Source organism: Anoplopoma fimbria, unplaced genomic scaffold, assembly GCF_027596085.1.
Source record: "Anoplopoma fimbria isolate UVic2021 breed Golden Eagle Sablefish unplaced genomic scaffold, Afim_UVic_2022 Un_contig_12649_pilon_pilon, whole genome shotgun sequence".
NCBI classification, from domain to species: Eukaryota; Metazoa; Chordata; class Actinopteri; order Perciformes; family Anoplopomatidae; genus Anoplopoma; species Anoplopoma fimbria.
This window is the reverse complement of record NW_026552597.1, coordinates 1-12,707: the sequence shown is the minus strand read 5'-3', so window position 1 is coordinate 12,707 and position 12,707 is coordinate 1. Positions and strand designations below refer to the sequence as shown.

The 12,707-nt window shown below is 41.5% G+C and overlaps 1 protein-coding gene and 2 pseudogenes across 1 annotated transcript; 1 reads left to right on the top strand and 2 right to left on the bottom strand.

Moving 5' to 3' along the window:
• Positions 1 to 15: 15 nt before the first annotated feature.
• LOC129116100 (histone H1-like) lies at positions 16 to 663 on the bottom strand (annotated as a pseudogene).
• Positions 664 to 5,855: 5,192 nt separating this feature from the next.
• On the bottom strand, positions 5,856 to 6,398 carry LOC129116099 (histone H3). Its single transcript, XM_054627158.1, has one exon. It carries the CDS (start codon positions 6,331 to 6,333, stop codon positions 5,923 to 5,925), a length of 411 nt encoding a protein of 136 aa, XP_054483133.1. The 5' UTR covers positions 6,334 to 6,398; the 3' UTR covers positions 5,856 to 5,922.
• Positions 6,399 to 12,032: 5,634 nt separating this feature from the next.
• LOC129116098 (histone H1-like) lies at positions 12,033 to 12,639 on the top strand (annotated as a pseudogene).
• The last annotated feature ends 68 nt before the right edge of the window (positions 12,640 to 12,707 follow it).

Here is a 12,707-nt window from a genome sequence, read left to right as displayed (position 1 = left end):
GATGATGTGGGTGGCTCTTAAAAGAGCCTTTTATCGGAGTGATTGTTGTTGAGATAACAGCTCACTTCTTCTTGGGTGCTGCCTTCTTTGCTTTGGGCTTGGCAGCCTTCTTAGCGGGGGATTTCTTGGGTGCGGGGGCCTTTTTGACCACCTTCTTGGGACTCTTTGCTACTTTTTTGGGGCTCTTGGTCGCCTTCTTGGGGCTCTTTGTTGGTTTCTTGGCCGCTGCGGGTTTCTTCGCCTTCTTCGGTGACTTCTTAGCGACTGTTATTTTACTGCCGCCTGCTTTGGGGCTTTTGGGCCGCTGCAGGTTTCTTAGCTGCGGGCTTTGGCTTTAGGAGCGGCTTTCTTGACTGGTTTCTCGACAGCCGTCTTGCTTATCTTGAAGGAGCCAGAGGCCCTGGTCCCCTTGGTCTGGACCAGAGTCCCTTAGTCACCAGGTTCTTGATGGCGGTCTTGACCCGGGAGTTGTTCTTATCCACATCGTATCCTCCGGCGGCCAGAGCTTTCTTGACGGCGGCCGCAGACACGCCGCCCGCTCCTTGATGCGGCCACAGCTTTAACGATGAGCTCAGCGACGCTGGGACCAGTCTTCGGCTTGGACACCTTCTTCTTGGCTACTTTGGCCGCAGCGGGAGCTGCAGCTGGAGCTACTTCTGCCATTTTTGTAGCGTTGATGTGTTCGTCCTCACGGTAACAGAGAGTCTGTCTGACTGTTGAAGAGCTCAGAGCAGGGGCTGCACTTAAACACACCATGAGAACCGTGGAGACCAACCCAGCTCGTGGCTCCTCTGTGCACTCTGAAAGCAGAGTCACTTGTGTTTTCTCTTCACCGATAAAAGAGGAAAAACTAAATGTGGAAGAACTACTGAAGACTAACAGTGAAGGGAGCCGATAGCAGAAATGTTTCTCTTCATATTGAAGTCATGTAGAGCTCTGATGATCTCTGTATTTTGTTTGAGGAGCCTCCAAACCTCACCTACTTACCGCCGTGGACAGCACTGATGAGCGACTTTTCCCTCTAATTTCTCTCCTAAAATGATTTAAATGCATCAGAGCTCCATCAAAAGTTGTTTTCCAACATGTTTGCTTGCTTGTTCAGGGTTACAATGTAAAAACAACCATTTGATGTTGATCTGTTTTTAATAATCGGAAGTTTTTCTGAGAGGAGCAAACACACTGATGGTCGAGGCTTATGGTGCAGTTTAGTCAGATTTACTATCAGAGATGCTCAATGTGAACAGTCCTCTGTGATTACTAGCCTACTTTTAATATAAAAAGTCAATATTTTTACCCATGACGATCAAACGCACTGATAAATAAATGACACCTGTTTGGGACAGCAAGGTAAGTGACTTCAAATGCTCCAGTAACATTGTGTCATTGATACATATATCAGTGGTGACTATAAGAAGCCTCATGAAGTGTCAAACACAGTTTTCGACAGAGGAGCAGCTGTAATCATTTCAAACAGTAAACACAGCAGAATTGACAGCAATAATCACCAGTCTTCAGTAGGTAGAGGAGGTTTAACTAATTAAAGTAGTAATATCACAATCTGCAGCTTCAAACAATCAGGTCAAACAGGTCTAGATGATCCTACACTGATGCTCATATGTCATTATTGAATTTTACAACAATTAGGAATAGATGTGCATTTCTGTTGGTTACCGGCTCATGTTGGAATGGAGGGGATTCGGGTTGTAGATAACTTGCAAAAGTGAAAAAATGAAATAATTATATTTGAGGAAATTCCTTTGAGGAGATCAAAAGCCAAATCTGCAATACACCATAGCATAATGACATCTTGACAGGTAATTTGGAGTTGACACTAAGGGGAAAAATTCAGATATCAGATAAATGCAAAAAAAGATGTTTTGTAGATGAAGGTTAGGATTTACATGAATAAATGACATTTTATACACCATGAAAAAGAGTTTAATCGAAAATGATAAACACCAATACTCCTTGAATTATAATACAAACAAATTCAGTTCTAATCTTTGAACCTGTTGTAATATACTGCTACCATTGTTCATATAGTATAATATATCACTGGGGGCAAGAGTTTAGATCTCTCTGCCTCCTCAGCCCCGGTCTGGCTTCGCTCATCATTGCTATACGTAATCTTAAATAAATGGTGGTTATTATATTATATAATTAACAATCGCAACATTACCACTCTGTCTTCTTTCCCTCCGACACACATCCCATAGACAACCCATAACTACACATACCAACATATAGACACCAGTACACATGCACACAATCCCTACTTAATGCAAACTAATCTCTAGTCCTAAACATACCTTCACATCATTGTAACTGCTTTATCTTTTTGTCAGTATGTTGGTCTATTACATCTGTCACAATGTATTTCATTTTGTTACAATACTACCATCTGGTGTCCCTTCAGGCATTGAATTCTGATATTACTCAATAAAATTGACTTGACAGCTTTATGTCAGCTCACAGAACCAAGATGAAGAGTACATACTGAAATATTAGTTTTTGACTCAGAGAAACCTGTCTTCAATCAACGATGATGATGATAATGATTGATAATGTTTTTTATGAAACTAATTATAGTTTATGACTTTATGAACATCAGGTATTGAATCACATCAATATCCAGAGGAAGAAACAAAATCATACAAAACTGTTACGTTTGCGCCGACAAAGCAACATATATTAAACACACGTCAGATACAATATTAAGGAATAACTGAATTGGTGCAATAAAACTTTTCTATGAAGACAACACAATGGAATGCTTCCAAAATATACTGAGATGCTTTAGGAGAATCGGCCATCACGAACATTTGGCAGCATGTTCTCATGGTTCTGTTCACCCAGCAGACCTTCTGGCTTAGAGTAACACAGAAACTCTCGACCTTTAGTTGCTGCTTTCCTCCAACTCTCTCCCTCATTGTGCATAATAAACCGCCATCAAAACCCACACTAGCTGCGTTATCGCCAAAATGAACATTCGTACATCTGAAATTACAAAGAATGAATGGACAAATTGTCTATCTTAACAGGTACCTGGTGACTAGTAGTTCTCTTGAATACCTATGTTGAATACACTTCCTGTAAGTCGCTTTGGATAAAAGCGTCTGCTAAATGCCTGTAATGTAATGTAATGTACCTCTTTTATTTAGTCCTTGTAGTTGATTCTTTTGTCATTCCCCATAGTTTTTTAATACACAAATTGAGATCAAACTTATTAGGTGGGAATCCAAGCAATATTTAGTTTTTCACTGAACATGTAGCACAGGACAGCTAGGGCAATTCTATTAAAGTTTGAGGGGTATCATTCAAGCAATCTAGCTCCTGAGAAGGCTACCGTGTGATCTTTTGTTTAATTATTTCTATGACTTGTGTTGACATGATGATATTGAGCTGTCGATCAGTCTACTGTGCAACTTTGGAAGTAATCAGCTCTGTATAGTGAGTATATGGGTGGCCCTTAAAAGGGCTTTTGAATATCTTTATCCTCTGATATGCATTTAACCTCCGAAGCCGTACAGAGTGCTTCCCTGTGTCTTCAGAGCATACACCACATCCATGGTGGTCACGGTCTTTCTCTTGGATATCACAGAGGACTTTTCGTTGATATTTAGCACCTCCTTTACCGAGTCCTTTTCCTCCCATGCTTTTTTTTTTTTAAAGAATGCTTTATTGAGTTCATAACAAGATTACATTTCATAAATAAGTATACAATTTATAAATATACATCCATAATATACAATTACTGGTACAGATACAAAAAAAGTGCTGTGTGCAGTTTTTCAAAAGCTCAGTTTGTGCCAAGGAGGGATCTGTTTTTTATCTAAAGTTCTCCTCCTTCTGAGTTCAGTCAGGAGGTGTTTGATCATCATGTTGCTGTCTATAACAGTTTGTTAAATTATCATAATACATCTGGTTTTCCAAAGTTTTAAACATGTAATGCTGATGATCAGTAGGAAAAGATATTGTTGTTTGACAGGGATTTTCTCACATAACAGACCATACATGACGGAATTATAATTTACATGAAAAACTAGACCAAGACCATGAAGCATGGACCAGACCTCTTGAGTGTTGTTTTATTCCATGAGCAGGTGTTGTTGCGTTTCATCCTCGTTACAGTAAATCATGGGACATTTTTTAGTAGTTACATAAAAACTCTTGATTTTTTTATATTTTAATTACTTCCTTTCCTTCAATATCAGTTACAGGTGTGGGAGAGAAGGAGTCTCTCCCACACCTGAGAGAGACCCTGGAGGGGGGTGCTGCTGACTCTGGCTGGCTGTAAGACCGACAGAGCTGGAGTCTGAGCTGGGGCTCTCACGGGCACTTTCATATTGATTTTGAGATATCGCCCCGTTGGAGTATGTGTAGCCTTTTCGCCACACATGCTGCACTGACTCTGCCAAACATTATTGAGCCTCGTGGCCCAAACCACCACATCTCCATCATTTGACAGACGGACACCGTTCACCTGGTGACTATTCACCTGGTGGTCGGCGGACTGACATATGAAGCAGGTGATGGACTGACCGGGATAGATGATACGTCCGTTGTCGGGACCAAGGGAGATTGAGTGCGGAATGGACGCAAAGTGTCCGTTTAAGTCTTGGGTTTAACTTTATGTCTCCTCACTCTGTTGCAGATACCAAACTTTTTGAGAGTCGATACCTTTCAACTAAAGATGATGTGCTTATGGGTTCCCAGCCTTTAAATCATGTCTGAGGACGTGACAGAAGACTGAAGCGATGGATTTTCATAACAGGTTCGTTGGAGATGAGCCAGTCCTGCGCAGAATCGATCGCCGCGCAATGCATGCCGGTTAGATTCGTGTCCGATTTGACCCTGACTTCCTGTGACGTCATGAACACGTGGGCAACGATAACCTCACGAGAGCGAGGCGGCTGCAGGTTTTAGAGCCAGGCGCCGCAGTTGCTCTCCACGGACTGCATGGCGCAGTGCATGATGGGAAACGCCTGGCTGTCTCCTGATCAAAGAGCTGATTGGCTCTTAGTTTTGACAACAAACACCTCGTTTTGTAGAAATTGTCTGTGTAATTGTAAGATTTGACACTAGATTGTTGGCTAGTGGACTCACGTTGTGCATGATGTGCCTGATAATAATAATAATAATAATAATAATAATAATATAAAAGGTTATTTATTTATTATCTGTATATAAAGATATTTATAAAAGGAGAGAACCACTGTCACTGATGGACACGCCCTATAACCCAAACACAGCACCACCTACTGAACAACAGCATTAATCAGGGATACATTTCTTATGAGGTGTGTTGCTTGCAGGCAAGCGAAAGAGAAAAGTTTTCAATGAGACAATCATGTGAATGAACGTAGAAAAAAATGCAGATATTACTTAAGTAATGTCTGTTGTAATCATTTTTTGTCAGTCTTTGTTTTCTCGACTCTCATTATGTGTGTTTATCTATTTATCACATTTCACTTCTTCCACATCTTTACATTATTAAACAAAGTTATAAGGATGAAAAAGGAAAAAAAAGTGATAAAAACAATCCAATTAGCCATCAGCTTTATTTCAGATTATTGACCCCATTCTGCTTTAATTGACACTTTATATTCAGGTCGCTGAATTTATGCTGAGGACTCAGCAGCATAAATGCTATAGCTCTCAAAAGTTTATAATTTGTGCCAAACCCTGTTCTAAAGCACAATTAAGGACCCTTGAAAGTATTTCAAATAAGGTCATGAGTTAAGGACATGTAATCATCTCATTTAGCGTACAATTATAAATGCATGATTATATTGTATCATCATTTATCAGTTTCATTTATCAGTTTCAATAATACACGTTTCCAGCAGAGGAATGAGCTCTTCAGTGTAGAGTGAGTTGGCTCTTAAAAGAGCCGTTGTGGTTTGTGGATCAGCAGACAGTTTAAGCTCGCTCTCCGCGGATGCGACGGGCCAGCTGGATGTCTTTGGGCATGATGGTGACCCTCTTGGCGTGGATGGCGCACAGGTTGGTGTCCTCAAACAGGCCGACCAGGTAAGCCTCGCTGGACTCCTGCAGAGCCATAACAGCGGAGCTCTGGAAGCGCAGGTCGGTCTTGAAATCCTGAGCGATTTCTCTCACCAGACGCTGGAAGGGCAGCTTGCGGATCAGCAGCTCGGTGGATTTCTGGTAGCGACGGATCTCTCTCAGAGCCACGGTACCGGGCCTGTACCGGTGAGGCTTCTTCACGCCGCCGGTGGCCGGGGCGCTCTTACGGGCAGCCTTGGTGGCCAGCTGCTTCCTGGGGGCTTTGCCTCCGGTGGACTTGCGAGCGGTCTGCTTGGTTCTTGCCATGACTTCTTCTTCTTTCTCTGATCGGGAGAAATATGAAGTCAAAGCGGAGACACGCTGCTCTTAAACTGTGGGACCGGCGGAGAAATGGTGACGCAGCTTCAGACCTCCGGCTCCTGATTGGTGAGGGGCTCCTCGTGGAGCTCAGCCCCGCCTGGAGAAGCGACCCCCCGCCCGGTCTCTGCTGATCATTGGCGGAAAAACATTTCAAAATGTCCGCCAAAATCCAGAGAGGGCCGCCCTCTGCTTCTCTGCTGGAAACCTCTTCTCTGATTGGTTTGTGTGTCAAGAACCCTCCGCGGACTTAAAAAGGAGGGTTTCGGTTGTATTGCCACTTTCATTTCTCTAAACGCATCTAACGATGAGTGGCAGAGGGAAAACCGGAGGAAAAGCCAGAGCTAAGGCAAAGACCCGCTCCTCTCGTGCTGGGCTCCAGTTCCCAGTCGTGTTCACAGGCTGCTGCGTAAAGGGAACTACGCGCAGCGGGTCTCATAAAGAGCGGTGTTTATCATGTATCTACAATGAATCCACGAAAATAAATAAGGTTAATTTCTAAGAAGGCCCTTTACTAGTGTTTTCAATAAATCATGATTGCTGGTTGTGACAGTGTTGGTTATTCAGGCTTAGGTGTCTCTTTGTAGTTAACCTCACATTAGTAGCAGGTGGTTAGCCTCTTATCGCGTGTGTCTCAACTTCCAGTTGATGGATAGCCACGCATTTCATCCATGTTCCCAGATAATTCATTACGTATTAAGTGAATTTTCTTTAAACGCCACCAACATTTATTTTTTTACTCAAAATCACTGTGGGTTAATCTCGATGAAAGTGATATCTTTGGTGCCGGTTTTGACATGCAGGGTTTTTTCTAGAAAACACTATAACGACTATTTTCTCTTTTCGTCCACAAGGCACCTTTGGGTCTCACCTGGAAACATTGCAGGTTCGTTTCAGTACTTTTTCTTCACTGTAAATTAACGTGATTGCAGGTCAAATAAACCACCGGTCCAATATTTTTGACGATAGCTCCAGCCCAGCTTTGACACAGACCGATCATGGTTATTTGTTGGGTTAATTCAAGGCAGGCTTTATGAAGAAGCCCTCTGATGTTATTTATCTGACTAATAATTCAGGCAAAGAAGATTCAAGGCTTCGGGGATTCAAATGCAGCAAACATTTTGCACATCTGGCGACATGCAAAATGTACAGCAGCCATTGATGTTGGGCCAAATTACTGAGGCAACCAGCTGATTTTTAAAAAAATATTTTAGTGTTAAAAGTGCACTCTTATCCCGAATAAGTTGACTTTACTAGAAAATCGCTTGGAAACCCGTTGCCTCAAATTATTTAAGTTTTTACACATGAAGGAACTCAACAGGTCAAGTTGTGTTAACATAGAACCATAGTTAGATGCAGTACATATTTAAGTCAAGATTAGTAATATTAACTTAAAATCGGATGGGAATGGGAATATGAACATACAGCATTACACAGTATCTGGCCTTGTGAACAAGTGGGCACATACAGACATGCAGGCATTAAAACGTGATACAAGCCTTTTAAATTTCAACTTGCCTAGATAAGGACAGATGAACTCGGTTAACCTTATTAAAATGACTGAAGCATATATCTCAAAATATTGCACTAAAGAACACAAGTGGTGGAACATTCCTGCTCCTTATTTAACATAAACTTCTAACATAATTCAAAATAACAAGTGTCTGTCTAACATTTCCTTAGTATAATTGCTGACAAAGGGGAATGAAACTATTAGAGGCTTTTGAGATGTATTTTAACACTAGTTAAGGACAGAACTACAATCCTAATAACAATACACACATACAGGGAAGTTATTTGCACTCAGACAGGTAAAAAAAGAGGCACTGCTGTTTGTGCGTCCTTTGAGACCACCTCATATATATGGACCTATATTCACCTCAGCTGCAGCTGCATGGTGCAGCGTGGAAAAATCTAAAGCAGCAACAGCTTCTCAAAGTAGACTTGACAAAGAATCTCTACATTGCAAGCTGGTTCTTCAAGGTTTGTAACCTTGGTTTGAGTTCACTGTGACCCAATGTAAGAAGTACCTGCTGTATGAACTGGAATGTGAGCTTTATTGAATTGGGGTAGTTGAGATGCAGTGTGTATGCAAGTCAAAACAGAAGGCACATAGCTTTTGGCGGGTCTTGATTGTGGTCCATCACAACTTCTCCTTCAACGATGATCTTCAACAAGGCTGGACTGAGATGTAGGGAAGATGAGAGCTCAGCACCTTCTTTCTCAACGAGGAGGATCCCAATGTCAATGTGGCGGAATGAGTCATCATCATCTGAGTCCTTAATAAATGATAACATAGGAACACAATTATGACATTTCTCATTGAATAACTACCAATAACGTTAAGCAATGTAGCCTAGTTACAAGATAATCAGTGACATGAGGGAAGGTGTGAACTGGTTATGAATGCTGGAGTATGTAACACAAATGACCAAAGCGGTTGGAAAGAGCTATTGCTTACTATTAAGGTTTTCCTAGTGTAATTCTTTAGATTGTTTCTAGCTCCACAAAAGAACCCTTTGTATCGGGGTGCTGGGAGATAGGGGAGATCGTTTTGGACTGGAAACCTAACCAAATCACACAGCAACTGACTGAATGCACAGATTGTACTAGTGATATAACAAAGTGGTATTATTTAATTGTATAAAACTATACTCACAGTGTCTATCAAATAATGGTGATAATTCTGAAATATGCTGTGATGGTCCTTTTGCGATACTTGTTACTTACAAAGGCTGGTTTGTAGAAGTCTGTGGGATTGTCCCCAAGAATGACTGGAAGCCCTCTGAGAACCAGTGTTCGAATATCAGTTGGCTCTGTAGTCTTTTCGGAAAAACACAAGTAACACAGCTTTAATGACAAGAAATAAATGTTCTAAAAGAAAGCTGGACCAACCAAACACAATTTTGATTGTATTTCACAACTACTACAGTAGCTCTTTCTTTGACAAATCATAACATTACATTACATTACATTACAGTCATTTAGCAGACGCTTTTATCCAAAGCGACTTACAGGAAGTGTATTCAACATAGGTATTCAAGAGAACTACTAGTCACCAGAAGTCATAAGTGCATCTCCTTTCTTAAACAAGCATCTTAAAGCATAAACCAGAGCAAAAGTATAGTGCAGAGGCAAATTACTACGAAAACAATAATTGCAACAGACTAATACGAATATAATAAGTGCTACAAACTAATACGAATAGGATAAGTGCAGTAAACAAATACGAATTCAATAAGTGCAGCGAACTGATACGAATACAGTAAGTGCAACAACTAGTACGAATGCAATAAGTGCTACGAGGAAGGCTCAGGGTAGTGCTTCTTGAAGAGGTGAGTTTTCAGCCTAGTACAACTATTCTCTTCTCACGACTCTTCTCTGGACTCTTCTCTTCTCTGGACTCTTCTCTGGACCCTTCTCTTCTCTGGACTCTTCTCTGGACTCTTCTCTGCTCTGGACTCTTCTCTGGACTTTTCTCTGCTCTGCACACCACGCTTATTTTAACTCGAGTGAATTTCAAATGTGCCCCTCCCCTCCCTTACACAAATGTAACATACTAAGTTATTTCTGCTAAACATGATCATTGCACTCAATATTTTCAGCTGAATAGTGCAGACAACTAAATGGATTTAGTAATGACACAGTTGTTTTACAAAACATAAAAGTACAATTAATGACCACTTAAAAGTTTAATTTGAACTAAATCTGGGTTAACAGTGTGCATGCGTCTAAAACGTGCGTGCTATTATCATGTAATTATTATGTTTTGATCAGAAGCGCTGCAAGAGTTATGGTACATTATGTTTTGCTGTCCCAAAACCTTGATGTATAGATACCTCAATGGTTGAGTTTAGTCCCAGTGTCCACTGCGTGCTGGTTAAAAATAACTCTTCTTATGAGACGCAATGTAATGTGTCCACTCACTCATATAACTTGTTTAAATGGGAAAAATATGTATATCTGATTGACATGAGTTGAATTCAATATCAAGGGATAACGGAGGACCTTTTTACCCTGATGTTGTCATTGACAATACGTAGGTGTGACATTCTGAATGACGGATCAGTTTTTATTTTTATAACAGGTTTAAAGTTCATAAAATCTACACCATTTATAAATGTACATGCATAAAATACCCCCCAAAAGTGCTATGTGCACGGATCAAAAGCTCAGTTTGTGCCAAGGGAGGATCTGGAGTTCTCCTCCTTCTGAACTCAGTGAGAAAGTGTTTTATTACCATCTCACTGTCTTTAACAGTCTGATCATATGACACATCTAGTTTTCCACATTTAAAAAATGTGTAATGCTGTCAAGAAGCTGAAACAAATCTTGTCTTTTAACAGGCATTTTCTCATCTATAAGCCATACAGAACAAACAGAATTATAATTAACATGAAAAACTAGACCAAGACCATGGAGCAGACCTCTTGAGCTCTGTAACAGTCCATGAGTAGGTGTTGTTGCGTTTCGTCCGCATAACAATAAATCATGGGACATTTTTGTTGAAGTTACTTAGCAACTCCATGATACAGTCGCTCTTAATGCAAGTCTGTTTTAAAGCACTCAGCATCAAAGTATAGCACAGTCGCTCTCCAAGGTCCTGTGCTGTTTCTGGGCACTACCAAACAATATTTACTCTTCAATTTGGTTGTCTCATCTGAGAGAAATATGTCAGGTCAATTCAAAATGATTCATGAAGGCCGAATCACAATTGGCCTCAAGGGGCTTTAGACCTTAAAACGGCGACCAGGCTGCAGTCCTTTGTATTCGGCTATTTGATTATCAGCATAGTGTTTTTCATTTTGTTTCTAAGTGGTTTTATACAAACTGTAGAATATGAACTGCGGTATGACTCTGAGATTTCTAAAGAAGGTGCTATTGACAATTTGAGTCACTGTTGTTTGACACTTAATGACATTTTAATATTTAGGAATGATAAATGTATCAGTGAAACTCTGTAATATAAGATTTTGCAGGCTACATTAATTTGTAAGTATGTTTGATCATTCATAGTAGAACTATAAACTATGAAAAGTAACCATCAGCAGAGGAAAAGTTCTCAGTCACAGGGAGCAGCCCTAATAGTTAATCTGGCTAAACTGCATCATAAGCCTCGGCCATCATCAGTGTGTTTGCTGCTCCAAGAATAACTTCAGTTTATTAAAAACTGATCAACATCAGATGGTTTCTCTTACATTGTAACCCTGAACAAACCTGTGTACAAGTTAGAACACGTCTTTTGATGGAGCTCTGATGCATTTTAAATCACTTTAGAGAGAAATTAGAGGAAAAGTCGCTCATCAGTGCTGTCCACGGCGGTAAGTAGGTGAGGTTTGGAGGCTCCTCAAACAAAATACAGAGATCATCAGAGCTCTACATGACTTCAATATGAAGAGAAACATTTCCGCTATCGGCTCCCTTCACTGTTAGTCTTCAGTAGTTCTTCCACATTCAGTTTTTCCTCTTTTATCGGTGAAGAGAAAACACAAGTGACTCTGCTTTTCAGAGTGCTGGAGAGGAGCCACGAGCTGGGTTGAGTCTCCACGGTTCTCATGGTGTGTTTAAGTGCAGCCCCCTGCTCTGAGCTCTTCAACAGTCAGACAGACTCTCTGTTACCGTGAGGACGAACACATCAACGCTACAAAATGGCAGAAGTAGCTCCAGCTGCAGCTCCGCTGCGGCCAAAGTAGCCAAGAAGAAGGTGTCCAAGCCGAAGAAGACTGGTCCCAGCGTCGCTGAGCTCATCGTTAAAGCTGTGGCCGCATCCAAGGAGCGGAGCGGCGTATCTGCGGCCGCCGTCAAGAAGGCTCTGGCCGGAGGATACGATGTGGATAAGAACAACTCCCGGGTCAAGACCGCCATCAAGAACCTGGTGACTAAGGGGACTCTGGTCCAGACCAAGGGGACCGGGGCCTCTGGCTCCTTCAAGATAAGCAAGACGGCTGTCGAGAAACCGGTCAAGAAAGCCGCTCCTAAAGCCAAGAAGCCCGCAGCTAAGAAACCCGCAGCGGCCAAAAAGCCCAAAGCAGCGGCAGTAAAGAAACCAGCAGTCGCTAAGAAGTCACCGAAGAAGGCGAAGAAACCCGCAGCGGCCAAGAAACCAACAAAGAGCCCCAAGAAGGCGACCAAGAGCCCCAAAAAAGTAGCAAAGAGTCCCAAGAAGGTGGTCAAAAAGGCCCCCGCACCCAAGAAATCCCCGCTAAGAAGGCTGCCAAGCCCAAAGCAAAGAAGGCAGCACCCAAGAAGAAGTGAGCTGTTATCTCAACAACAAACACTCCGATAAAAGGCTCTTTTAAGAGCCACCCACATCATCTTTAAGA

Coding starts and splice junctions, on each gene's coding strand:
- LOC129116099 (XM_054627158.1), bottom strand. CDS start 6,333: ATGGCAAGAACCAAGCAGACCGCTCGCAAGTCCACCGGAGGCAAAGCC.